Genomic DNA, 26086 nt, shown 5'->3' on the forward strand with positions numbered 1-26086 from the left:
GATATACACCAGTCATGGTCCCTCACCGTCTTCAGCACCACACGCACTGATGGCCCAGGCTTCCACAGGGTGCCATGTTGGGCGTGGACCAGTAACCAGGAGACGGGCTGAGAATGCAGAAGCCTTCAAGACCCGTTCCTTGATGCAGATTCATTTTACCTGGACGCACGATCACTTCCACCCTGGTTGTGCCAGGAGGACGAGGAGCAAGCGCGAGAAGTGGATACGCGGGACAGGATGTGGGGAATAACCTGTAAAATAAACCCAGGGCACCTTCCACCGGCCTTCATCCACTCCGACCTGGTGAAGAAGGGATCGGCCACAGGGATGAAGGAAAAGAGGAGGATGTTCTCGTTTTCACTCAGGTGGCGAGTGGGGATCATCCGGGGCCGGACTAAAGGTATAGTTCCGTACGAGGACGGAGGCTCCTCTCTGGGTTCAGGTTTATGTGGGAATTACTGTCGTTTGGTTTCCAGTGCTGAAAGGGGTATTTTCATTACACGTAAGTAGAATGTTTGAAATCCATTAGCTCAAATGACCTAAAAAAAAAAGAAAAAACTGTTCAGCCTCTGAGAAATACATGCACATTTCCCTTAATTCTTATTCTTTGAAGTGCACTTGTATTCCCAGAAGCTGCATTCAGCGCCGCGGTCGCTTTGTGCTTTTAGCCACAGGAGGGCAACGCTACACCAAGACACACACACACACACTCGCACACACACAAAGGGCCATAAAACCCAGCACACAGTGACACTGAACAAGACACGGTCACCGGAAAAAATCTGGTAAAACTTCATGACGTAGACAGCGAGACTTTGTTCACGGATGAGACTGTGGGAGACGGGAGGTGTCTGAGATTGCGTTTGAGTGAGAAACACCACCCTCCATCCGTCCCACGTCATTTCCCCTGTCCTCATTTCCTTCTCCCAGTGGGGGACAAAAGCCCTGGCGCGCGTGTGTGTGTGTGTGTTTGGGTGTGTTGGGAGGAGAAGCACGTATGGCATGCAAGTGTGACAAATGGAGAGACAGGTGTGTGTGTGTGTGTGTGTGTGTGTGTCTGCAGACAGACTGGGGGCCAACTGGCCAGTAAAGGCATCACCACGTGGTGAGCACAGATACTCCACAGAGTCGCCGTTTTAAACACACGGGTAAAGCTGCAGCAGTGGTGCAGCATACCGGTAAATTGCCCAAGAAAAACAAGGTTTTCGTCATTGATTCTGAAGTTATTTTTGCGTATCTGGTTTCCATGTGCCAGACATAAAAAAAAAAAAAAAAAAAACCCACAAAAACTCTCAGCCACATGATGTGTGTATGAATTTAGCAAGAATATGAACTGTCGCCCGGCCCTCGCCTTGCTGCTTCAGCGTCTTTGGTGTGTGAGGTGCACAACACACTCTAAAACAGGACTGTGTGTGACTGGGGGGTTGGAAAGTGTCAAAAACGTTAGGGTGGGGGGTTGTAAAGAAGTGAGAGAGAGAGAGAGAGAGTGTGTGCTTCTGTCTGCCTGAATCACACCCTTCTGGCAGAGTGAGACTGCTGCACGGTGTGTGTGTGGGTGTGTGTGTAAGTACGTAAAGCAGCAATGATTGGTATATGATGCATGGTGGAGAACAAATGCGGCTGGGAGGGCGAGCAAGAGAGACAAGTGGGGAGCGGGAGAGGCAGGGAGAGAACGAGAGTTGGGGGCGTGTGCGAGGAAGATGGCGTGAGAACGAGATCTACGACTCACTGCTGAAGACCTACTGAAGAACCACACACACACACACACACACACACACACACACACGCTCCTGCTGCTCAGCACGAGCAACAGCGCTGGACTCCAGACCGAATTTGAACCCAGAGCCGCGGCTCATCCGGGCGAAGTTGACAGATTCCCGGGAGAACAGAAGGAGCCACAGTTGTGCTCCTGACAGGCGGGATCAGGAGAACGTTGGAGGAACCGTGCAGAAGAGAGCTTTTAATCTGTGGAATACGCTGCGGCACTCAGAGCTGGACATTTTCGAGACTCGCGGGTGAGGAGTTAAAAAAAAAAAAAAACAGCGTGTGTGTGTGTGTGTGTGTAAATACACACGCTTTTTTTCACGAGGCAGATGGAGTAGCCAGCGTGCAGCCATGCTCTGTGGCCTGAGGAGAGAGGGCAGGAGTCGGGGTAAGATCCTTTCTCGCTAAAACACACACACACACACACATCATTACAATTCACATGATGTGAAACACATATTCATACATACACATGCATTCATATATATACACACGCGCGTACACACCTACTTACGTAATCGTTTAGACTCACGTGGCAGCGTGCGATCCGCCGGCACAGCCGGCAGTGTTGTAAAAGAGCAGCGGTTCCGATCGGGCCGTTCTCTGATCGCTCCAATTGCTCACAGCACCGGAGGGCGGCCTATTCTTAGACTCTGGAAGCTCGTCGTTCTGGGAGGGAGAACAGGGTCAGAGGTCATTTCCGTCTTTAACGAACTCGGCTGCTGAGGGGTGGCCAGTGAGGCGGCGCTTCCACAACCTGTACAGTGTACAGGTGTGTTGTTCCGCAGGTGTGTGTGTGCGTGTGTGTGTGTGTGTGTGTGACAGAATATGGTCCTCTGTAGGAAGCATGGCATGGCCAGTCTTTAGTATTCTTTCATTTTAAAGCCTACAGGCCACTAAGAATTCAAACACGTGGCCTCAGAGCTGGCAAAATCATAATTCCATAAATACAAATAATAAAGTGAAGTGATTGTCCTTGTGAAGCACAGCAAGAAGCACATCACACCGTGCACTCTGCATTTAACCCATCACCCTTGGTGAGCAACGGGATTCGAACCGGCAACCTTCCGATTATGGGTCCGCTTCCTTACCCGCTAGATCACCACTGCCGCGAAGTAAAGCGACTCTGGTGGGACTCGAACCCACAACCTTTGAATGGCTTTGCATGTCTAGAAGTCCAGATCCTAGGACCGAATTTATACCCCAATCCATTTCAAATGAATTGAAAACTCAACAAATGATAATATGGCGATAAAGTCATTCGCTTTGGTCATTTAATTCATAAACACTTTATGTGTACTTAAAAACAACATTTACCAATTATAATTTACCAACTGAGATTGTGCCTTTGAGAAATGCTAGCAGACCCGAACATTTCTTTTACGAGGCAGCGTCATTGAGTGGGTGTGAAATACGAAAGAAGCGACGGTGTTCTTATTTTTTCCTCACAAAGAACAGACGAGACACAACCAGACAGACAGATACGTGGTCTCAGAAAGCCAATCCAGTCCCACGGAATCATGGGAGAACACAAGCATATACTGATAAATAACAACACCCACCCCGCAGTTATAAACCTTAAAGTACCGCTTGATCTGAATGTTTGAAGTAGTTATCCCAGGTCCTGCGGAGAGCATCCAAACACGGGATATTTTAGATTTTTTTAGTCGGAGCCATATCCTTGATCCAGAATAATAAAACGTTCTTCCTCGCAGCGAAAATCAATAGGTTGAAAAGTTTTTTACGTTTTGAGTTTGTAATCCGTGGGTCTGGGAAACCAAAGAGGAGACATATAGGGTCCAGGTCTAATGGAACGTCCAGTAATGTTGACGCTTTGCACGTGACCAGAAACAGTGGACATAGTCAAGTCAAGTCAACTTTAGCAGCCGTTCCACTGCACCAAAGTGCTGTTCAGGCATAAAAGGACACACAGATATACATCAGAAGAGCACCGTACAATACATGGATGGTAGAAGCAACGAATTAATTAATAAAATGAATGAATAAATAAAAATTAAACATTAATAATGGGATTAAACGTTTAAAATGTAAAAACAATATAAAGTCAAAATCCGCAGCTTCACTACCACATTTACAGCAGGTGGGTGAGATTTTGTTCTTGAGAGCACGTGTGATAAGTAGGCGATGTAGAATTTTCAACTGGATAGATTTCGTTCAATTACAGACAGAAATAGACCTCGCCTGAGACCACGACTCTTCCCCTCATTGGTCACCGATATTAATACCGAGATCCCTCTCCCAGGTCTGTTCGGTAGATTGTGAATGGGGGGATAAATTGTACTGTAATTGTAAAACATCATGACCACTCCACGTGGGAGATGGTGTTGGAAATGAAATCCTGTTAAACGTGGTTAATACCGCGTTTTCACCGTGCGCCGTATGAAACGGGCCCCGCTTCTTTCAGAGCGGAAAACGGTGAACTGGGCCTGCTGCTGGACTATAAATACTCCTCTGGTTACTGTCCCGACGTTCTCCATTTAGCCGGAGACGCCTCTGCTGCTCCACATTCGCTGCTTAATTGAGTCGACGTGATTTCGATTATTTGCGCACTAATAATAATAATGAGTTTAATTAGTTTTTTTGGGGGGGGGGACATTTTAGCATTCCCCTGATGAACATGAAACCATTTTCTACACCTCAGACAGGGGTGGTATGAAGTACCAGGTTCAAACCCCACTTCCTACCATCGTGTGCCTGAGCAAGACACTTAACCCTGCGTGTCTCCAGGGGGACTGTCCCCGTCACGTCTGTAAAACATGATTAACGTTTGGACGGCAGCGTGGACTTCACACGGAGCACGCCGCCTCAGCAGCAGCATTATTTCTCTTCCAGATGATGCACCTTACTGCAAGAGCAGCAAGGACGTGTCCGGCAGTGAGCAGCCACCGACTTCCAACCGGCGCAGCTTCAACGGTACGGTAAACAGGAGCGCGTCCGCACCGATCTTTAAAACACGGACATATCAACGAATATGTCCGTGAAGATTCTCAGTCATCCAGGTGAATTTGTCTGAAAGTTGAAATAGAATGGCCGATCATAGGCCATAGTTCATGGGTTCCCAGGCAATATCAACATAAAACAGAACCATAATATGGGATGGTAGTAGCCTAGTGGGTAACACACTCGTCTATGAACCAGAAGACCCAGGTTCAAATCCCACTTACTACCATCGTGCCCCTGAGCAAGACACTTAACCCAGGGGGACTGTCCCTGTAACTACTGATTGTAAGTCGCTCTGGATAAGGGCATCTGATAAATGCTGTAAATGTAAATAATAATTATACATGGGTAATTTAATTGGAAAAATTAAATGTTTTGACTTTTTGGAGGATTACTAACATACAACTGATCTAAATCTCTCTGGTTTAATGACTTTTGACCTGAGCAAAGCGCCCCCCCCCCCCCCCCCCCACACACACACACACACACACACAGAGCCACTGTGAAGTGATGTGAAACGACTGTGTGTCGTGTGTGTTGTTCTCTCCCGGTGCGCTGCCGCGTGGCAGTAGAGGAGCTGCGGGGCGTGACCACGGTGGACCTGATGAAGAGGGAGGGCAGCAGCCTCGGCCTCACCATCTCCGGCGGCTCCGACAAGGACGGCAAGCCCAGGGTGTCAAACCTTCGGCCGGGGGGCCTGGCAGCCAGGTGAGCATACGGACACACGTCTGAGTCAGGTCCCCCCCAACACTGTGGAACACAAATTTCTACATATGCAGAATAATATGAAAGCTTATTTAGTATGAATAATGGCTAAAATTGCTTAATTATCTCTAGAATAAATTTAAAGTGAAGTGATTGTCACATGTGATACACAGCAGCACTAAAGAAGACAAGAAGAAGTTATATTATAGGGTGGTAGAAACCTAGTGGGTAAGACACTCGCCTGTGAACCAGGAGACCCAGGTTCAAATCCCACTTACTTAACCCTGAGTGTCTCCAGGATGGACACTGTCCCTGTCACTACTGATTGTAAGTCGCTCTGGATAAGGGCGTCTGGTAAATGCTGTAAATGTAAACGTAAGTTGAGACGTTGGTGCTTGTGTTCGTGTAACAGGATGCACCGTACTGCGTTGAGGGTGGGTGGGTGTGTCAGCGCTTGGTTTGCGTCGGTAAATGTGTATGCATGAATGAGTAAAGAGTCTGTGTGTGTGTGTGTGAGTGTGTGTGTGTGTGCACTCCTGTGTGCATAACCTCAGGAGCACTGCTACTTTCCATCAGCCAATCGGAGTGTGATGACAGTGTGACTGTGGGCGCTGACACAGGCTCAACGTGACTGCGACATGCGTGCAAACACACGCACACTTACTCAGTAATTAACAAAGTGAAGAGCTGGTGGATGAATTTAGCAGTTTGGTGTGGAAGTAGCTGATTGTGCGGATTGTGTTAAAGGTCCTCGTGTGTGTGTGTAAGTCACCAGTGAGATTTGGTTCTCAGTAGGTTCACAATAGGTTGTGTGTGTGTGTGTTTCAGAAGCGACCAGTTAAACGTTGGCGACTACATCAAGTCTGTGAACGGCATCAACCTTTCAAAGCTGCGCCACGATGAGATCATCAGTTTGCTGAGGAACGTGGGGGAAAGGGTGATGCTGGAGGTGGAGTTTGAGCTTCCACCATATGGTATGTCTGTTTACACACAAACACACAACCCTGTACATACACACTGACATGTTGTCAGTAAAATTCGCTACACTATTCAATGTCGTTGATCACACACAGATCCGATCTTCCGACACAATGCTGAACACCTGCCTCTGTTTCCGTTTGTCTCTCAGTACCCAGCTCGTCTGCTGCTGTTCTGTCTAAGACAATCGAAGTTTGTCTTCAGAAGGAAGGCAACAGTTTTGGTTTTGTCCTGAGAGGTACGAATGTAGCATTGTGACATACATTGTATGACTAGGTAACTACGCTTCCGTGTGATTGTAAAGTGGTGACTGTGGCACTGTGTTAATGTGAGATTTGACTATAGCACTATAGTCAGTGTTGTAACACTGACTGTGTTACTGTGTGAATGAGTAGTGGGCATAGTAATGTGTTGTTACACTGACTGTGTTACTGTGTGAATGAGATGCGAGTGTAGCAATGTGTTGTAACACTGTGATACTGTGTGAATGAGTTGCGAGCGTACTGACATTGTAACACTGACTGTGTTACTCTCTGAATGAGTTGCGAGCGTAGTGACGTGTTGTAACACTGACTGTGTTACTGTGTGAATGAGATGCGAGCGTAGCGATGTGTTGTAATGCTGACTGTGTTACTGTGTGAATGAGATGCGAGTGTAGCAATGTGTTGTAACGCTGACTGTGTTACTGTGTGAATGAGTTGCGAGCGTAGTGACGTGTTGTAACACTGACTGTGTTACTGTGTGAATGAGTAGTGAGCGTAGTGACGTGTTGTAACACTGACAGTACTACTGTGTGAATGAGATGCGAGTGTAGTGATGTGTTGTAACACTGTGTTACTGTGTGAATGAGTTGCAAGCGTAGTGACATTGTAACACTGACTGTGTTACTCTCTGAATGAGTTGCAAGCATAGTGATGTGTTGTAACACTGACTGTGTTACTGTGTGAATGAGATGCGAGCATAGCGATGTGTTGTAACACTGTGTTACTGTGTGAATGAGTTGCGAGAGTAGTGACATGTTGTAACACTGACTGTGTTACTGAGTGAATGAGATGCGAGCGTAGCAATGTGTTGCAACACTGACTGTGTTACTGTGTGAATTAGATGTGAGTGTAGTGATGTGTTGTAACGCTGACTGTGTTACTGTGTGAATGAGTTGCGAGCGTAGTGACGTGTTGTAACACTGACTGTGTTATTGTGAGAATGAGTAGTGAGCGTAGTGACGTGTTGTAACACTGACTGTGTTATTGTGAGAATGAGTAGTGAGCGTAGTGACGTGTTGTAACACTGACTGTGTTATTGTGAGAATGAGTAGTGAGTGTAGTGACGTGTTGTAACACTGACTGTGTTATTGTGAGAATGAGTAGTGAGTGTAGTGACGTGTTGTAACACTGACTGTGTAACTGTGTGAATGGAATGCGAGTGTAGCGATGTGTTGTAACACTCTGTCACTGTGTGAATGAGTAGTGCGCGTAGTGATGTGTTGTAACACTGACTGTGTCACTGTGTGAATGAGTTGCGAGCGTAATGATGTGTTGTAACACTGACTGTAGTGAAGTAAGTGTAGTGTAAATTTGAAATGTTTGAAAGTCCTGGGAACTGAGGCAGAAAGGGGAATTGTTCGATAACCTGGGGAGATGTGTGTGTCTGGTTTTGAGCAGAACTGTTTGTGTGTGAGATGTGCTGACGAGAGTGTGAATGTTACAGGTGGATTTCATGAGGACTGGCAGCGCTCTCGTCCTCTGGTAGTGACCTATGTAAGGCCGGGGGGTCCAGCAGACAGGTACGGGCCATTTTTACCCACATGTGTATCGTGTGCGACACTGCGTGAGCCTGCATACTTGTACATCTGCAGCGTTTATGTGTGAGTGAAGAATTTGTCCACGAAGAATTAATGTAAATGTAAAAATTGTGTGCAAATATTCTCCATCAGGGTGTGTGAGTGAAGCTGCATTACATGTGCGTCAATTATATGTGTGTGCGAGTGTGTGCATGTATGTTTCATATGAAAGTGCCGTTTGTGTTTCATTGGGCTTAACCCTAAGTGACATTCTATACACAGCCTGCAGGGAGACACACACACACACACACACACACAGGCCATTTCATATTTACACACCAATGAGCCATGCGTAGGAGGTGGGTACAGGGCAGCGATCCCCACCAGCAGCAGAAACACACACCACACAGTTTAAAACTGTTCCAGAGACTGAACGGCTACGCCACCGTCCATCTCTGAGTGGTTCCGATTGGTTGTTTCCCTCTGTCCAACCACATTCTCTCACACTCGCATTTGTGAGAGGACCAGACACGCATCAGAGTGGGTGTGTCCTATACACAATGTGCATGAGTGTGTGTTACCACTTCTGAATGGATGTGATCTCCTTGGTGTGTGTGTGTGTGTATTCGAGTGATTGCACGTGTGTGTGTGTTTGTGTGTGTGTGTGTGTTTGTGTGTGGGGGGGGTTTACCACTCAGGCCCTCCTGGCTCTTTGTATATATATAAATAGAGTCAACTGAACGCCATCCTCTCGCCACCACTCATCTCCTTTTCTTCTTCTGGCCCCATTCTCTCCATCTCCATTTCTGTCTGCGGACCGGCCCTAACACACACACACACACACACACACACACACGCAGAAAAAATATGACTTGTTCTCTCGCAGGGAGGGGACTATAAAAGCTGGCGACCGGCTGCTGAGTGCTAACGGCGCGCCACTGAACACACACAAACACGCCGACGCGCTCACGCTGCTTATGCAGAGCAGTCCGGAGTCCAGCTTCCTCATTGAGTATGATGTGTCTGTCATGGGTGAGTGAGCGTGTACTCACACTCACATGCAGCTTTAAACACTCAAATCAACACAAGTGCACAAGCACCATCCGCCGAGTGTGTGTGTAACTGCCCTCTCCATCATAGACTCAGTGAAACAGGCATCGGGGCCTCTTCTCGTGGAGATCGTGAAGCCACCGGGTTCCGTGCTGGGAGTGAGTCTTGGTTCCGCCATCTACAGGAACAAGCAGGTCATCACCATCGACAAGATCAAACCCGCCAGTGTGGCGGAGAGGTAACAGCACACACACACACAACCAGACAACTGTCCACAGCTACACACTCTTACGAATCATCTTCCCCTACCTATCAGCTGTTATGACTGATTTCATGGTTCGCACTCGCACTCATACACATACAACGTGGAGTGAAATTCTCAGCAAATTCTAATGTGTGTGTCGGGTAAAATTTACAGACTAAGATTATAATATGACCCATCGGTGTCAACCTCTTCACAAAAAAAAGGTAAATATTCCTTGCTTGCTGTGTGTATGTGTGTGTCAGGTGTGGAGCGCTGCACATTGGAGATGTTCTCTTGTCCATTGACGGAACCAGTACAGAACACTGTACCTTGCTGGAGGCCCAGCAGCTGTTGGCCAGCACTGCAGACCTGACCCGGCTGGAGGTCCTTCCCACCGCACAGGCGCCTGATATGGGTGAGTCCGGCACCTTCAGGTGGCAAAAACTGTACATTATGGAAAGTGACCGATCAATGAACCACAAAATAATGTCCATGGAACAAAGTGAAAAAAAAACTCCTCGTAATTAGAACTAGTTGTGTAAAGAAAGAAAAAAACGACGAAGTGCCGTGCAATAATTGTTAATGCGCTGTTCAGGTTGCGCATATGCTACCAGATTCTGCTCCTGTCAGTGCTGATGCATTTTATTTTCTCCATGGTGACCTTTATCCACATGCTGCCATTTATGATGCATTTTGGCTGTGGGGAGGTTAATGGTGAACGCTGTGGCTGTGTGTGTGTGTGTGTGTGTGTGTGTGTGTGTGTGTGTGTGTGTGTTTGCGGGGGTGGGTGATGTATGATTGGCTGAGGTTGCCGGGATGATGCTTCATGTGCTATGAATCAGAGATGATTTAAAGACTGATGAGGGCATAACTTTCTGGATCTCCAAGATACACTCATGCACAGCAACCCAACACAACACACCCAACACAGCTATTGCATCTTCTGTAGATCTGTGTTCCTGTAGGCCAACTGGAGCAGATCATCTGAGGAAGGTAGTACAGATGTGATGTGTACTTTGACTACTGGGTTATAGTCATTTAGTCACATTTATTTTCTTTGGAACAGGGATGATGATGATGGTAGTAGGATGGTAGTAGCCTAGTGGGTAACACACTCGCCTATGAACCAGAAGACCCAGGTTCAAACCCCACTAACTACTATTGTGTCCCTGAGCAAGACACTTAACCCTGAGTGTCTCCAGGGGGGGACTGTCCCTGTAACTACTGATCGCTCTGGATAAGGGCGTCTGATAAATGCAGTAAATGTAAATGTGGTCCTCTTGAAACATGTTGGGACAGCAGACTGTAGAAGGGAAAGGTTGAAAGGTAGATCCCAGTTCGTTAGATCACAATATCGGTAGTGTGGCGGTCGGCAGTGTGACCAAGGGCAGTGTGGGCCGGGCAATGGTAAGACTATGCCCTGTGGCTGCTGGTTTTTGATCTTGTGTGCATCACAGATGGGGCAGGCGGCTACGTATATTCTGCCACGTCTCTGGGGAGGCCAGTCCAGAGTCCAGTTGCGACCAGGGTGACCGCCAAGTTGGCTGTCATGTCCCCACTGCAGGACCCAGTGGGCAAATTAATGCTAATGTCCATTACTTTTTGGTATTTATTTATTTATTTATTTGTTCTGGTTGTGTTATGTTCATGGAAAGTAATGGGGAAGATCCTTACTGAGGAAAAAAAACCTCTTTGAAGCAGGTGGAAATTTTATAAAAAATATAATTTTTTCGAGTTATGACTCACGAGTCCCAAAATTCAAGTCTGAGTCAAGTCAAGTTGTTGAGGGCAAGTCTTAAAGTCACGTCACAAGTCAAGGTTCGCACGGGTTCACTGGAGTTTCCTTCCTGTACTTCACACAAGTGCATGAAATGGGCTGCATGTGTAGGTGGGCACCATGGATTTGATTTTAGTGTTAGCGTGTGGTCCTCCATAAATCTCCATTAGCTGGAGTGTCTCGCTAATTAAACTAGCAATGTTGTTGTTCTTCCACCGTATAGACGTATTTTCTACGTTTTCTTTGCAGTTCTTGAATATGTTAAATATCAGAAGGATCTTTCTGTAGTGCTCCATCAGCGCTTCGCACACTTTATGCTCCCCAAAAACAATCATTCGCTGCATCAGGTTCAGCACGTTGCAGATGACTATTTTGTTCCGTGTGTGGAGGGCTTCCCTGATGGGTTGAATGATTTTCGGGACGAGCGGTGCGACCCTGTCGCCTCCGGCCTCCACCATTTGCCGAATTCCCTCACAGACAATTGTTGAGTATGGATGCTCTGTCTCCCGCAGTCCGTAAAACAGCACCTCCAGTAGTTTGTAAGAATCAAGCCTCTCCATTGGCACCAACCACTTAATTTTCCTGGTTCCTATAGCCGCACTGTAGTCTATGGCAATGGGGAATGTGGATGTCTTGTATATCGTACGAAATAATGTTGGCCCGAAGTGACGTGCCTTGAAGACTTCTGATGATGGGGGTTTTTGGGTCACCACTGCGTTCCTCCCAAATGATTTTGATGTGAAGGCTTCAGCTACTGATTTAGTTTTATCTTTGATTGTGTCACAGCGTTCCATTTTTGTACAAGTTTTCTTGAATTTGTTCTTCTATATATAATGTTCAATACTTTTCTAAAGAAATATAACGACTATAGAGGTCATTAAAGATATTGAGTTTTATAAAGAAGGTTATATAAAGAAACAATAGGAAGGGATAAACAATCGAAATTCATTTCAATCAGAACTTAAACATTTAAAAGAAGTCAACATACTGAATAGTCAATTGACCAGTCAGAAGTTCTTGAAAACTAGGTAATGGGTCATTTGGCAGCGTTCTACTGATCTCATCAAAAAGCAAGTCTTGAAAAACAAGTATGTATAAACATTTGTGCTCAGAGAGACGATGATATTCAGATTGACATATTTTGCATGTATGAAAACTTCGAGACGCCTGACAGCTTTCAGTGCATCGCCATGGAAGTGGCTGGGAGAACCTTGTAAGATGACGGCTCGGGCCGTCTTCCCGAGAAACAATGCCAGGATATGTTCTACCAGATGGTTCAAGCTCTGAGGTATCTGCACAGTAACAATATTACCCACCGGGACCTGAAATGTGAGAATATACTTCTCACTGCTACTGGCCAGATCTAACTGGCTGACTTTGGTCACACTAGCAGAAATTGAACGTTACGATCGGTGGTACACCGTTTTATTTATTGGGGATGGTCCTCTATTATATGGCCATAGGAGCAAAGCCTTTTAATACATCCTCTGTCAAGGCGTTAATAAAGATGCGGGCAGCCCTCCTTGTTCTTCCCGAATTTGCTTATTGAAGCAGACAATACTGATGGCTGTATTTACAACAGAAAAAATATTACAATAAATGTACATTAACCCTAACCCATCATACTACGCTTCCATTTAGATATGTGCTAGTAGAATGTTCGGACACTAAACCCATCAGGATATTAGATACTCTACTAACCCCAAAGAATGCAAAAGGGAATCATAACAGAACAGATTTATTTCTTTGATGTACATGTGTCGAATTTAATGTCTGACTGACATATTTTGCCGGAAAAAGGCGTCCTTGACCGGAGCGGCGTGACGCGCATGCGCAACGAGTTTTCGTTGCGTCACAGTAGAAAACGACGAGATTGCGCATGCGCAGAAAGCTCCTCGGACGCGGGCGTGTTAGTTGATTAGCTGTCCGCGACGCCGCCATGCCGTCTCCGCTGCACTCGGCGCTCTCCCGGCTGGTCAGTAAATGTAAGCGGGGTGGGCCCGACGATGCACCGGCCTCCTTTTTTGATTTTAATCCAGACGCGTGTGTTCGTCCACCGCAGTGAGAGTGCAGAAGAGCGGCCAGCGACAGTGGGACGCCGGCGGGAACTTCCTGCACAGTAGGGGCGCCGCGCCCCCGTGGACCAGTCCGGGTAACCATGGCAGCGGCCTCCATTCCCACGCCCAGCCCACGACCCACCTGGTCCCACCAGAGCTCTGCCGGAGTGAGTATGACGGGACGCTCGGGACAGTAGTGGCTCTGGCGTTTTTGAACGTTGTGTCCCTTCTGGCTGGTCTACCTCTATGTACCATCCTACCTCTATAACTGATACAAAATGCAGCAGCACCTCCCCAAGTTCTCCCACACCGCCCCTCTGCTACGTTCCCTCCACTGGCTCCCAGTAGCTGCACGCATCACATTCAAAATACTGATGCTGGCCTACAAAGCCAAACATGGAGTAGCACCATCCTACCTCACAGCCCTTATTACACCTCGCACTGCACCTCGTATACTCCGAGCCTCCAGTACTGCTCGCCTGGTCCCTCCATCTCTGAAGGTAAAAGGAAGACGCTCATCTAGACTCTTCTCCATCTTGGCCCCTCGGTGGTGGAAAGAACTTCCCCTGGATGTCAGAACAGCTCAGTCACTGAGTAGCTCAAGACCTTCCTCTTTAGAGAATATTTAGATGAACTTGTAACCTTCTTATTGTCTGACTTCTGTATTGAAACTACAACAGAGTGAATAAAAAGATTGTATTCATAGTTGGGGGTCCTAGTGAACCAGAACTGATCTCTTCATCGATGGTAACATGGAAGCACGTTGTAAGTCGCTCTGGATAAGGGCGTCTGCCAAATGCCTTAAATGTAAATGTAAAGGTGTGATTGAGGGTAGTGCTTGCTTGCAAGAACAATGAGCCTGAAGACAATGAGCCAGAAGGTTCCTGAAGGTTTTTTTTTTTTTTTTATATCAGTCTTATTTGTCCCCTAATACTGTGTCTGAAGTCTCCTTCCAAAATTTGCCCTGGTTCAGAATCACAGCCACTTTGATCCAGTCCCACAATGAGTTTTCCTAGGACGCGCCATTTCGGTGCCAGGGTTTTTTGTCGTTGTGAAACGCTGGAAAAGTGTCCCCTGCATTGAACCCATCACTTTGTCGAGCAGCGTGTGGGGACGATACCCTGATCAAGGGGACCTCAGTGGCACCTTGATAATTTGGGATTCATTTCCTTGCCCGCTGGGCCCTCATGTGGTGTGGATGTTTGTGTAAGGGTTGGTTTCGACCCCCTGACTGTCCTCTTCCCCCGCCCAGCTCCCGGCTCTGGAGGCTATTCTCCCTCGTCTTCCACCAACACGTCCGGCTACCACAGCCAGAACTGCGCCCCGGCGTATCCCAGCAGCACCTTGCCCGGTCCCGCGTGCCCGTCCAGCCCACGCAGCACCATGACCAAGAGGAGGGCGCGGAAGACTGAGCACAAGAGCTCGCGTGAGTAGTGCGTCAGGCCACTTTTACGTGAGGCGTGTAGATTTTGAGGGTTTGCATCAGATCAGACACTAATTAAAACCCTGATATTAATGAATATTAAGAACATTATGTTTGGTGACTCCGTCGGCCAGAGCGTTGTTCTGCAGTGGGGTGGTAGTAGCCTAGAGGGTAACACACTCGCCTATGAACCAGAAGACCCGGGTTCAAACCCCACTTACTACCATCGTGTCCCTGAGCAGGACACTTAACCCTGAGTGGATCCAGAAGTGTATTAATATGACTCGATGTATTCTTTTATTTCTTATATAGCCCAAAATGTCTCAATGGGCTTTGACACCCCCCACACTTGACCCTTCTGCACACAAGGAAAAACTCTACAGGAAAAAAAACTCTAGGAAGTGATACAGAGAAGGACCCCGTTAATTATAATGACAGCAATAAAAAAAAAAAAGGCTGTCATTAGTATTGGTAGTAGCCTAGCGGGTAACACGCTCACCCTGGTTCAAATCCCACTTACTTCCATTGTGTCCCTGAGCAAGACACTTAATCCTGAGTGTCTCCAGGGGGGGACTGTCCCTGTAACTACTGATTGCAAGTGGCTCTGGATAAGGGCGTCTGGTAAATGCCGTAAATGTCAGTATCCTTCCCATGACCGATTCCGCCTTTTGATTTAATGATGTCAGTGTCGTTGGGGAGGGACCCAACGTGGGCTGAGATTAGCGCTGTCCTCTCGTCTGAGTCAGTAGAAGGACGGAGGACCTTAGCGTCACCTGTGTGTCAAAAACAGGAACAGATTGCCAACCTCAGCAGTTTTACACACACACACACACACACACACACACACTGTCACACTCTTACACACTGCCCTTGTCTCGTTGACAGTGTCGCTGGCGTCGAGCACCGTGGGCGCGGGGGGACACGTGGTTCACCTGGAGACGAGCGAGGTGGTGCTGCGCGGCGACCCGCTCACCGGCTTCGGCCTGCACCTGCAGGGGGGCGTGTTCGCCACGGAGGCCCTCTCCGCCCCGCCGTGCGTCCGCTTCATAGAGCCGGACAGTCCAGCCGAGAAGTGAGTCTCACTCGCCGGCCACTTTATTAGAGACCCCGTTTTCCCGGCAGTAATGATGACTGGAGCTGTTTGCAACCGATCGGCCGCGGGAGATAGTCAGCGTGTTGACGAGGGGACGAGGGGACTCGAAAGCGGCCAATTAGCCGCTCACTACCAGGGGGCCGATTCCAGCCGTCCGCTGGGATTAGAGTCTCGGCGTCCTCAGACGCGCCTGTCTTCTGATCGCTGCCGTTAGTGCTGGGAGAAGCAGAACTTCCCGCACGCGGCGCCGCTTTAACGCTGACTCAGCTGCGGACTCTTGACTGACGTCCCTCGCGACCGCTGCCTCAGCGTTCCGGCTCCGCGTGTTCGTGGACGAGCGCGTGAGTGTCCCTCGTTCCCAGCTCCCGGTGTGTTCTGTTAGGTGTGCCCTCATCCAAGTGGGTGACAGACTCCTGTCCATCAACGGGATTCCCACCGAGGACGGAACACTGGAGGAGGCCAATCAGCTGCTGAGGGACACGGCGCTGGCCAACAAGGTCACTCTGGAGATCGAGTTTGATGTGGCCGGTGAGTCTCCTTTGCACACGCTGCGGGTTGAAAGCAACGGCCCTGCAGTGACCGTGTCACTTTTTGTCGGCCTCTTTGTAGAATCTGTGATCCCCGGCAGTGGCACGTTCCAGGTGAAGTTACCAAAGAAGCGCGGCGTGGAGCTTGGGATCACAGTCAGCGGTGAGCTGCAGCCCCCAGGGGGCGCCATTTACAAGGAGGAACCACAGTCCTGTGGCCTACGGGCGGCTTAATTAGCACGTTTCTGTTCCATCAGAGAGCAAAAAGCCAGGGAGGCCGCTCATCATTTCTGAGATCAAGAAAGGAAGCATTGCCCACAGGTTGGTTTTTTTCAAAAATTAGAAAAAAAAAAATTGTCTTTTACTTTACTTTACTTGGCAGACATTTTTATCCAAAGCAACATACAAGAGGAAGACAACAGCAATTCTCATTCGGTTTCTATAGATTTTGAGTTACAAAACAAAGAGCCCCGATAAGACCTAATATATATAGGGGCATAATATATATGCAGGGGCAGTGGTGGCCTAGTGGTTAAGGAAGCGGCCACGTAATCAGAAGGTTGCCTGTTCGAATCCCGATCTGCCAAGTTACCACTGAGGTGCCACTGAGCAAAGCACCATCCCCACACACTGGTCCCCGCAGGCTGCCCACTGCTCACTCAGGGTGATGGGTTAAATGCAGAGGACAAATTTCACTGTGTGCACTGTGCTGCTGTGTGTCACGTGTGACAATCACTTTAAAATGTATATAGACGAAAATATATTTGCGAGTGTGTGTGCGTGTGTTTTTAGACTCATCTGAAATACTTTTTGAACAAGTGGGTTTTCAACTGCTTCTTAAAGGTGGTGGTAGTCTCGGCTAGTCGAATGGAGCAGGACAAGTTGTCCCACCAGCCAGGGACAACGAAGGAGAATGGAGTCGATTGGGACCCCGTGAAGAGGGAATTTTTAGTCTCATTTCGTTTGCAATGTTCGCTTTTTTTATGTTTATAGGCTGAAAGTCTCCCATACGCCCTGTATTTATGTTGATTGTGTTTCACTTTCAAAATCAGAACTTTGACCGTAACCCTAACCCAATAAGAAAGTGATTTGGTGTACCTACCAGTCATCTAGTAACACTTAAAGGTCCCCTGACATGAAATTTTTTTTTTTTTTTTGCCTTCATGTCGGTCTTGTTGGTCCCCTAATACTGCATCTGAAGTCTCTTTCTGAAATTCAGCCGTGGTGCAGCCACTTTGATCCAGTCCCCTTTTCGGTGTGTGCAGCTTTAAATGGAAATGATGAGGAGAGGCAGGACAAAGAGGAGAGTGGCTCAGGGGGCATTTGCGTAAATGATGTCAACACCATTCACCAACCACAATGTTAGGCACAGACAGGAAGTTGGCGTTCTTTTTCAGAAAAAAAAAAAAAACACGAATCCACCGGTTCTTCTCGCCTGACCGAACTAAAAAAAATACATTAGTGCTAATTTTTACATCCAATCACCGAGCAACTGCAATGCTTCACACGTTTGGAAGCCATGACGGTCATGGAAAATAATGTTTTAGGGGAGGACCGGGAAATTCTCTGGGAGGAAAAAGCATGAGAAATGGGAGGTAACCTTTCCCCTTATGATGTCATAAGAGGACAAATTCCGGATTCGACACATCTGAGCTGCGGCTCTCTGAACGGCGAAGTAGAATGTCTCTGGATAAGGCTGCCTGATAAATGCTGTAAATGTACTATTCACAGTGTGTCTGAACCTTGCTCGACCCACATTAGGACTGGAACGCTGGAGCCAGGCGACCGCCTGCTGGCCATCGATAACATGCGGCTAGAGAACTGTGGGATGGAGGAGGCCATGCACTTCCTGCAGCAGGCTGAGGACATGGTCAAACTCCGCATACAGAAAGATGAGGACAACACCGGTGTGTGTTGTGGGGTTGTTTCAGTATTTCAGTATTCAAAAGTATTTGTCTTGAGAAGTTCTGAAGTCTTTTTTTGTGTGTGTGTGTGTGTGTGTGTGTGTGTGTGTGTGTAGAAGAGCTAGAGATGTCTGGTTCTGTAATGTACACTGTGGAGCTGCAGCGGTATGGAGGCCCTCTGGGTATCACCATCTCAGGCACTGAGGAGCCTTTTGACCCCATCATCATCTCGGGCCTGACCCGCAACGGGCTGGCACACAGGTAACACACAGACACATCCGCAAAAAACGCACCAGTCTCAGCCACTGTACTCCAGTCAGCTCGGTGTGTCCGAACACTCTGGAATTGTATATGTGTGTGTGTGTGTGTGTGTGTGTGTGTCCGTCCTGTGCAGGACCGGTGCTCTGCACATCGGTGACCGTATACTGGCCATCAACAACGTAAATTTGAAGGGGAAACCTCTGAGTGAAGCCATCCACCTGCTGCAGACTGCCGGAGAGACGGTCACTCTGAAGATCAAGAAGCGACCCGAACGTAAGAAAAATTAAGAAAAGACGATCCTATTAAAGTGGGAAATTTGATATGTCACTGTAGAAAGTGGACAGTACAAGATAAGAGCAGCAAAATGTAAATAGCATGGAGAATATGCCGACCGCGTAATATAAAAAAATATGCATAGTATGGAAAAAACTGTGGATGATTGTATTATAATATATATGAATATATAAAAATATATTTATGTTTGTCTGTATACATACATAGAATTTATGGGATTCACAATCCAGTTTAAAATTGTGTGGGTGGGTGGGTGGGCGGGCGTGCTTTCTAGAGATCTGTAGTCTGAGTGACACTGAAGATGACCAGTCAGATTCTCTGAGAGCTGCTACTCTCCCGGATCTCCACGGCCTCAACATTCCGGGACTGGAATCAGCCATGGAATCATGGGATAGCTCAGTCATCGATGCTGGATATGGAAGCCAAGGTCAGTGGCCGAGTGGGCAGAACCTAGTTGGGTGATTCCTTGGGAAATGCTTAAAAAATTAATTTTTATTATTTAATATTTGCATGTGTACTTGTCCTAATATTTAAGATCATGTGGAACATCATTTAATTTCAATGTATTTTTAAAAATTGAATGTTTTGTAGACATTGCAACATGGTTACCTCTCGCAATGTAAACGTTTGACTAATTTCAATGAAAATCATAGCCCAGACATTCAAGGTTCAGTGTGTATATATGTTATATTGAATAATGCTTCAGGATTACCTAAAATATTAATACAATGCACCACAGTTTAACTCTTAGTAATGGCTATCATTTGAGTTTTAGACCAGTGACATTGTTGTCCCGTGCATCACACCATCTTGGTCATTTTAGTTTGCACAAACATAATTTTATTGGAAATGTTGCACAGTTTTTACACCCATTATACATCAAACTATTTGATGCAATAGTTTTGTCTGAATGCTTGTAGAGTTCACAGAATTTTGTTTAGGAAGTTTTAACAAGTGAGACTAGTTTTCTGTTGCATCACATGGCACGTTTTCAAACTGCTTACTACTATGTAGTTCAATATTAAGTAGTCATACATGTCACACTTGTTCATAGTTTTGACTACTAGTTATGGAGTTACCACTCGTTAAAAAACAGTGGCAATTCAAAGTGATTTGCAAATATGAAAAAGTCAAGAATAAACATGTGTAAACAGACATGTCTAAAATTTAAATGTAATATAACAAAAAAAAACAATAGCTACAGTAAGTAAGATTTTTTTTTACTTGATTATCAAAGGCCTTAGTAAACAGTGAAAATCGTTGACGTTTTCAGGATATGTCATGTTTGTCATTATATATGGTCATGTGACCTCTGGGGGTAAATGGTCCAAATGCTGCTGTTCCAGGATCAGCTGACTTGGATACAACTAAAATAAAGGCAGAAAGCTGATCGCAGAGCAGCAGCTAAAAGGGGCCACGTCTTACCTCCCCTACAGGCGCCTTCATCCACAGGTCAGCTGATCTCACCCTCCACCCCTATGAGTGGAGACATGCCAATCACAGGAGCCCACTGCATTCTACCAGCCACAACCACCAGACCCCAGTGCTTGATGGGAGATTGAATGAAGAGGAGTGGAGCAAACATTTAGGGTGGGTGAGCGCCAATGAGCCAGACATCGAACAGGGATCTCACACCCATGTTCCTGTTCTTGAGTTTCTTTTAATGGGATGAAACCCCAATGAATGTGTGCACTTTATTGACCAGCACTGATAACACACAAACTACAAATCCCATAATGCAGTACTTAAGTACTTTCCAAGTCAACGAAAAATGGGTTGTGAAGCAGCTCGAAGTTCTATTTTCTGGCTTCAAAGTTACCAAAGCGGCATGCGAACTGTCAACACAGCATTATGGGATCTGTAGTTTGTGGTGTATCAGTGCTTCATATCGCTGAATAATATATCTATATGAAGTGATCTAGAGTTTGACACATATATGACAATATATAGTAAATAAATCCGATTTCTGCACTCTGTAAATCCGTTTTCCTTCACTTCAGATTTTGAGCTTCTTGTCTTCCATTTGTGCCATTTTTTTCCCTCCTTTCTTCAGGTTCTCTTTCTCCCATCTGCCTTACTAATCACCTGCTGCTGTCGTCCACAAACACGTCTCTTTCTGTCGCCTCTTCACCCAAAACGTGTCCGTCTGTTCGCCATTAAATGTCCCGTGGAACTGCTTCTGTCTCTCCAGTATTTTTCCGTTCTCTTTTTGCTTCGTGTGTCTCACCGCTGTGGTCTGGACGTCGGTGGGCTGCTCTCGGTTCACTGCTGGACTGTCTGTGTCTGGAACTGAGTTGAAGAAACTCCGTTTCCCAGGATGCACTCTGCTCTGTTGTGCGGCCAGCTTACCTGTTCTGGTTCCTGCAGATCGGTCAGCTCTGGGCATCACCATGGTAACAGCAACAGCCACGAGAGCTTCTGGTCCCAAGCGCTGCAGGACCTGGAGACCTGTGGCCAATCTGAGATCCTGAGAGAGCTGGAGGTATGTGGTACAGACACACACACACACACACACACACACTTCTACACAAACACTCAGAACCGCTACATCTCTTCACAGGCCTCCATCATGTCTGGCAGCACCCTGAGTCTGGGTGCGGACAAATCAGGGTCACGTGACAGCCTCACTCTGAGGAAGACCTCTGATTCCCCTTCTGAGCCCAAGAGGAGGACCTGGGAGAGCACAGTTGGGCAGGAGGACCTGAAGGAGCGTGGCCCAGCCTCGCCTATCGAGCTGCATAAGGTGAGAGCCTGTGTGAGCCTGCTACAACCTCTTCGATGGGATTATGGGATGGACTGCAACGCAACATCCTCGCCTGTCCTTCAGGTGACCCTGCACAAGGACCCAGACTCTGGAGACTTCGGCTTCAGCGTGTCGGACGGGGTTCTGGAGAAAGGCGTCTATGTGAACATGATCCGACCAGACGGGCCCGCCCACCAGGCAGGCCTGCAGCCATACGACCGAATCCTGCAGGTAGGATAAGACAAGTGAGAGGCGGATCCAGGAAATCCCTTTGGATGCTGCACCCTTTAATCCCCTCGTCTCATTGGTCCAGGTGAACCACGCCCGCACGCGGGACTTCGACTGCTGCCTGGCGGTTCCCCTGATCGGCGGCGCCGGAGAGCAGCTGCAGTTGGTCATCAGCAGGAACCCCCTCACACAGGCAGACAGCTGGACCGCTCAGGACCGCGAGGAGCCCCCTGGCGTAGCCACGCCCCCCTCGCTTCCAGGGCGCGGGAGGAGCGCAATACAACTCTGACCAGTTCACAACACGCACACACACACACACACGTTCTCAAGGTTCTAACCATGACTTTTTTTTTTTTTTTCCTTTTTACCTCATTTCTGCACAGTCAGCCCACAGATTTCACTACTAATTCCATTCGATCACCCGATCACCTCTGAACGTTTCATCGAGTTCACGCCCGCCCCCCCACAACAACAGTTCAGTTCCACGCCACGTCCTCCCCTCACACACCCACCTTTGCCCGTCACATTCCGGAACCGACCGGAGAGCCGTGGAAGATATTTTTATTATTATTTCCCCAGGTTTCCTGTTGGAAAATGTGTTTTATTTGATTTTTATGTGGAAATGGTACCGTGCTAACGACCAGGTTTTTATTTTACTTTTTGAAGGAGTTTGTCTCTCCTGCTGCGTGTTTTAATGCTTCAGGATAATCACACAGGTCTGCACTGGATGAGTGTGGAAAAGTGGTTTTATTCTTTTTCTCTTCCGATATCTTCCTTTCTATAATATTAAAGAGAAACGTTTTTGTGCTTCTTGTTCCATCGATGACCAGCAGCCGTGCAATTTAAAATAAACCTTTTTTTTTTTTCTTTTTTATTCCGCATCATGTTGAAATGGACTTGTTCTGGACTTTTAACTTTTTACTCTGTGGATTTGAGGCCTAGATGGAAATAAATCTGCAGACAAGGAGCATCTCGCAGCCTGATGTCCTCAATGGTCATGTTACGAAGTGACAAAATTCGTCCGACCACCAGATAGTTCAGCTGAACGTTGGTTTAATTTGGAGAATGCTGAATACGAAGAGAAATGTTCTCAGTTGAAATCTTCCGCCACCATAAAGAACGTTGAACTCTCCCAGCCCTAATTTTACGCTTCAACGCTTTATTTGGGGGGGTGCACTTACGACTTCAATTTCAGCTTCATTTTGCATAATCACTGCAATACCGTTATCGGCCACGAACACACCGTTTTTACAAGATCCCATCGTGCACAGCCCCACAAGACTTGATGCTACGTAAAAAAAACAAAAAAAAAAACCTGTTAGTAAAGGCTGGACAGGTTAAACACGATTGCTCCACAAGCCACACAAAAATGCTAATGAAATGACCTTCAAGTTATGCTCTGGACTTAAAGCTTTAAAACGTCATTTCGAAGGCACACGTTTCTTCACCATCTTGCATTTGTAGTGTTTCTTGCGTAAGTGCTTGAGCAGCGCCGACGTGGTGAACTCCTTGCGGCCGCGCGACAGCTCCGCTTTGCAGATGCTGCAGATGGCCTTGCTGCAGTCGCCCTCTTTCAGGTAGAAATACTTCCAGGCCGGGCTGGACCTCGACTTCAGCCCCGCGTGGGAGACGTCTCTGTGGTAACGGAATTCCGCGCCGTGGGACGTGGTGGGCCCGTCCGGCTCGGAGTGTTCCGTCCGGGGGTACGGATGGACTCTAGAAGACGTGGGGACAGCTCCGTTCCCCCATTCATCAGAGTCTGCGGCAGCCGATCCCGGACCAGCTCTCGGTGGAGGTCTTCTGTAGCTGGCGTCCAGCTCAGACAAACGGGGCAACATGTCGTACTGGGTCGGAACGTCCTCAGCCTGGGGGTCCGCCGGCTCCGTTTTTATCTGTCTGACACCAGTCCTCTCCTCTCCAGGGTCCTCGCTATTCTCCCTCTTCACAGAAGAGTCGACGGACACAGACTGTGTGCAGGGGTTCTCCGGGTTCGTCCCAAGCACCCCGGGCTTCACGTCACTCCTGCCCCACTGGACGGCTTCGAGAAGCTCAAGGCCCGGCTCCACACGAGGCACGGCCCGGTCGGCTTCTGGGAGCAAAAGGTCAAACGTTGACTTTCAATGCAGATTATACGATTTACTTTACTTTATTTGGCAGACGCTTTTATCCAAAGCGACTTACAATGGGAAGACATTTAACTTGAATAAATAGATTATGGATTCACACATGTATTTTTTTATATTCATCTCTGTGGATTAAAAGTAGCCTTAACATGGGGGCGATAAAGAGAAGTCAATCGCGTTTAAATACTGTGGTAATAATGGACAAAATACATATTTAAAAAAGATATAATAAAAATAAGCAATATATAAAACATATATTAGCAATATATATATAAAAATGGCCCCGAATGGCTGGTGATCTGGCGCGGTGAGGAACTCGCCGAGCGGATCGCAGCCCGCTCCCCCTCCGCCCTCCCGGATCCGCCGCCTCAGCAGCTCGTTCTCCCGCCGGACGCGGCCGATCTCCTCCCGGTACTCGGCCAGCGTCCCCCCGACCATCTCCATGATCTCGTCCACCGTGGCCATCAGGCGCCCGGTCAGGTAGCTTTTCAGCAGCTGCAGTTCGCTCATTTCCGTCTACATCACACGCCGCGCCGATCAGAAGTGCGATTCATTCATTTAATAAAAGTATAAACTGCGATACGAGATCCAGCGCCGTAAACAAACACAATTCAATCGGCTGTTTACTTGGGTTTCGTATTGTACACAACTACCTCCCGTAGTCGCACACATATGACGCAAAAGCCGTAAAGTATGCAGTATTTGCGACAACAGCTTCATATTACCGAAGCTAAACTCACTGTAGTAGCTGCGCCTACACATTTACATGACACACCGTAATATGGGCCAAAGCCAAACAGCACGCGTGTATTTCGTTAAAAAACTTATTTATTTTAATACATTTATTTTGGACTTTTTTCATTTTTAAAATGATTTGATTTGGTACAATTGCTGCATTGTGTAAATGTGAGAAATATAATTTATACCTCATCCATACATTAGGTGAAAGTGTAACTGTACTTTTCGTGAATACATAAAACATAACAAAACTTCATTAAAAAATGTATTTAATTCCTATTACATATGTTAGATTATATATATTTGCATCTAGCAGAACATTTGAGAGCTTTAACCAACTGCAGAACATTGTATATTTTTTCAGTGAGGTTTTTAGTTCAAATAAACTCGTTCCAACAGAACTTTCTAAACTACTTGTATATTTGACAGTTATAACATTTTAATGCTTTTGAGGACGCTGTAATAAAAGAGTTTTTTTTCTGACTCTATAAGCCATTTAGTGAAAGTCAAGGGATTGTCATCGTGAAACACTGCAGCACAGCACCTGAGTGATACATCACCCTGAGTGAGCAGTGGGCAGCCATGACAGGTGCCCGGGGAGCAGTGTGTTTGGACGGTGCTTTGCTCAGTGGCACCTTATGCACAAGGCTACCTTGTCAGTTTGGGACTCGATCCGGCAACCTTCTGATTCTTCTGGCCCATTTAGAGCTACAGCGATGGCCGGTGTGGTCTGTAAAAGTCTTGTTGCCTTGGTCTGTGATGCTCAGTCCGGTGCATCCAGGTGCTTCTTCAGGTGTTCACAATGACGATCGCATCACTTTCACTTTTCAACTACTGGACTATTGGAATAAAGCCAGCGTTCTGATTGGTCGATTACCGAGTTACCTCTGCCTTCTGATTGGTCAGGCTCCCTGTTCTCTTTGTTCTGTGAGATGGAAGAGGAATGCAGGCCTCCTGTTGGCCAGGGGGAGAGAACGTGTTTCTGTAGCGTGGCGTCCCAGTGCCGCATTCCAACAGTCGGATACTGTCTGCTTTATGGACGAGAAATCAACGTATGTGGCACAAATGTTGAGCCGGATGCAGAGATTTCGGTTCATCACGCCGAATCTCTCGTTTGATGAAATGAAGGGAAATGTCAGATGATCCGGCCTAATTGGATGCTGAGTCAGTGGTCAGCAGTTTCCTCACATCATCATGCCGAAGGGCACTCTGTACATAGCAGGGATTTTATTCGATCCTTGCGCATCGTTGGGCCTCCGGATTCTCTAACACACACACACACACACACACACACACACACACAAAATATAGCTGTAAACTTCCTCCGCAGCCTTGTGCATAAGTTTAACTTCCCCCCCCTCCCTCCAGGGTGTGACTGTTACCCAGAATCAGAGATGTTGCAGTGTATTGCTTTCAGGATAAATCACACACACACA

The 26086-nt window shown here is 47.2% G+C and overlaps 2 protein-coding genes and 1 long non-coding RNA gene across 9 annotated transcripts; 1 reads left to right on the top strand and 2 right to left on the bottom strand.

The window, feature by feature from the left end:
* Nucleotides 1–7: 7 nt before the first annotated feature.
* Nucleotides 8–22759, top strand: grip2a (glutamate receptor interacting protein 2a). 6 transcript variants are annotated; one of them, XM_028985653.1, is made up of 25 exons: nucleotides 1602–2015; nucleotides 2094–2152; nucleotides 4618–4698; nucleotides 5295–5433; nucleotides 6259–6404; nucleotides 6560–6646; nucleotides 8116–8191; nucleotides 9075–9220; nucleotides 9329–9476; nucleotides 9746–9897; nucleotides 13322–13483; nucleotides 14569–14742; nucleotides 15625–15811; nucleotides 16215–16360; nucleotides 16442–16522; nucleotides 16617–16680; nucleotides 18121–18266; nucleotides 18380–18524; nucleotides 18658–18797; nucleotides 19093–19245; nucleotides 20255–20408; nucleotides 21186–21300; nucleotides 21379–21561; nucleotides 21646–21792; nucleotides 21875–22759. In XM_028985653.1, the coding sequence occupies exons 2-25, from the start codon at nucleotides 2116–2118 to the stop codon at nucleotides 22076–22078; spliced, it is 3213 nt and encodes a 1070-aa protein (XP_028841486.1). In that variant the 5' UTR covers nucleotides 1602–2015; nucleotides 2094–2115; the 3' UTR covers nucleotides 22079–22759. The 6 variants fall into 6 exon arrangements, with proteins under 6 accessions (XP_028841488.1, XP_028841483.1, XP_028841484.1 ...); XM_028985650.1 differs by lacking the exons at nucleotides 1602–2015; nucleotides 2094–2152 and adding an exon at nucleotides 10–400; XM_028985651.1 differs by lacking the exons at nucleotides 1602–2015; nucleotides 2094–2152 and adding an exon at nucleotides 10–400 and having other exon boundaries at nucleotides 5298–5433.
* LOC114793622 (uncharacterized) lies at nucleotides 145–2462 on the bottom strand. Its single transcript, XR_003750267.1, has 3 exons — nucleotides 2297–2462; nucleotides 2075–2127; nucleotides 145–539 (listed from the first exon to the last, which is right to left on the bottom strand). It is a non-coding gene; the product is annotated as an uncharacterized LOC114793622 (long non-coding RNA).
* Nucleotides 22518–24584, bottom strand: LOC114793621 (uncharacterized). 2 transcript variants are annotated; one of them, XM_028985657.1, is made up of 3 exons: nucleotides 24233–24584; nucleotides 23175–23878; nucleotides 22518–23077 (listed from the first exon to the last, which is right to left on the bottom strand). In XM_028985657.1, the coding sequence occupies exons 1-2, from the start codon at nucleotides 24420–24422 to the stop codon at nucleotides 23211–23213; spliced, it is 858 nt and encodes a 285-aa protein (XP_028841490.1). In that variant the 5' UTR covers nucleotides 24423–24584; the 3' UTR covers nucleotides 22518–23077; nucleotides 23175–23210. The 2 variants fall into 2 exon arrangements, with proteins under 2 accessions (XP_028841490.1, XP_028841489.1); XM_028985656.1 differs by having other exon boundaries at nucleotides 22518–23878.
* Nucleotides 24585–26086: the final 1502 nt, after the last annotated feature.

Source organism: Denticeps clupeoides, chromosome 7 (assembly GCF_900700375.1).
Source record: "Denticeps clupeoides chromosome 7, fDenClu1.1, whole genome shotgun sequence".
Lineage (NCBI taxonomy): Eukaryota > Metazoa > Chordata > Actinopteri > Clupeiformes > Denticipitidae > Denticeps > Denticeps clupeoides.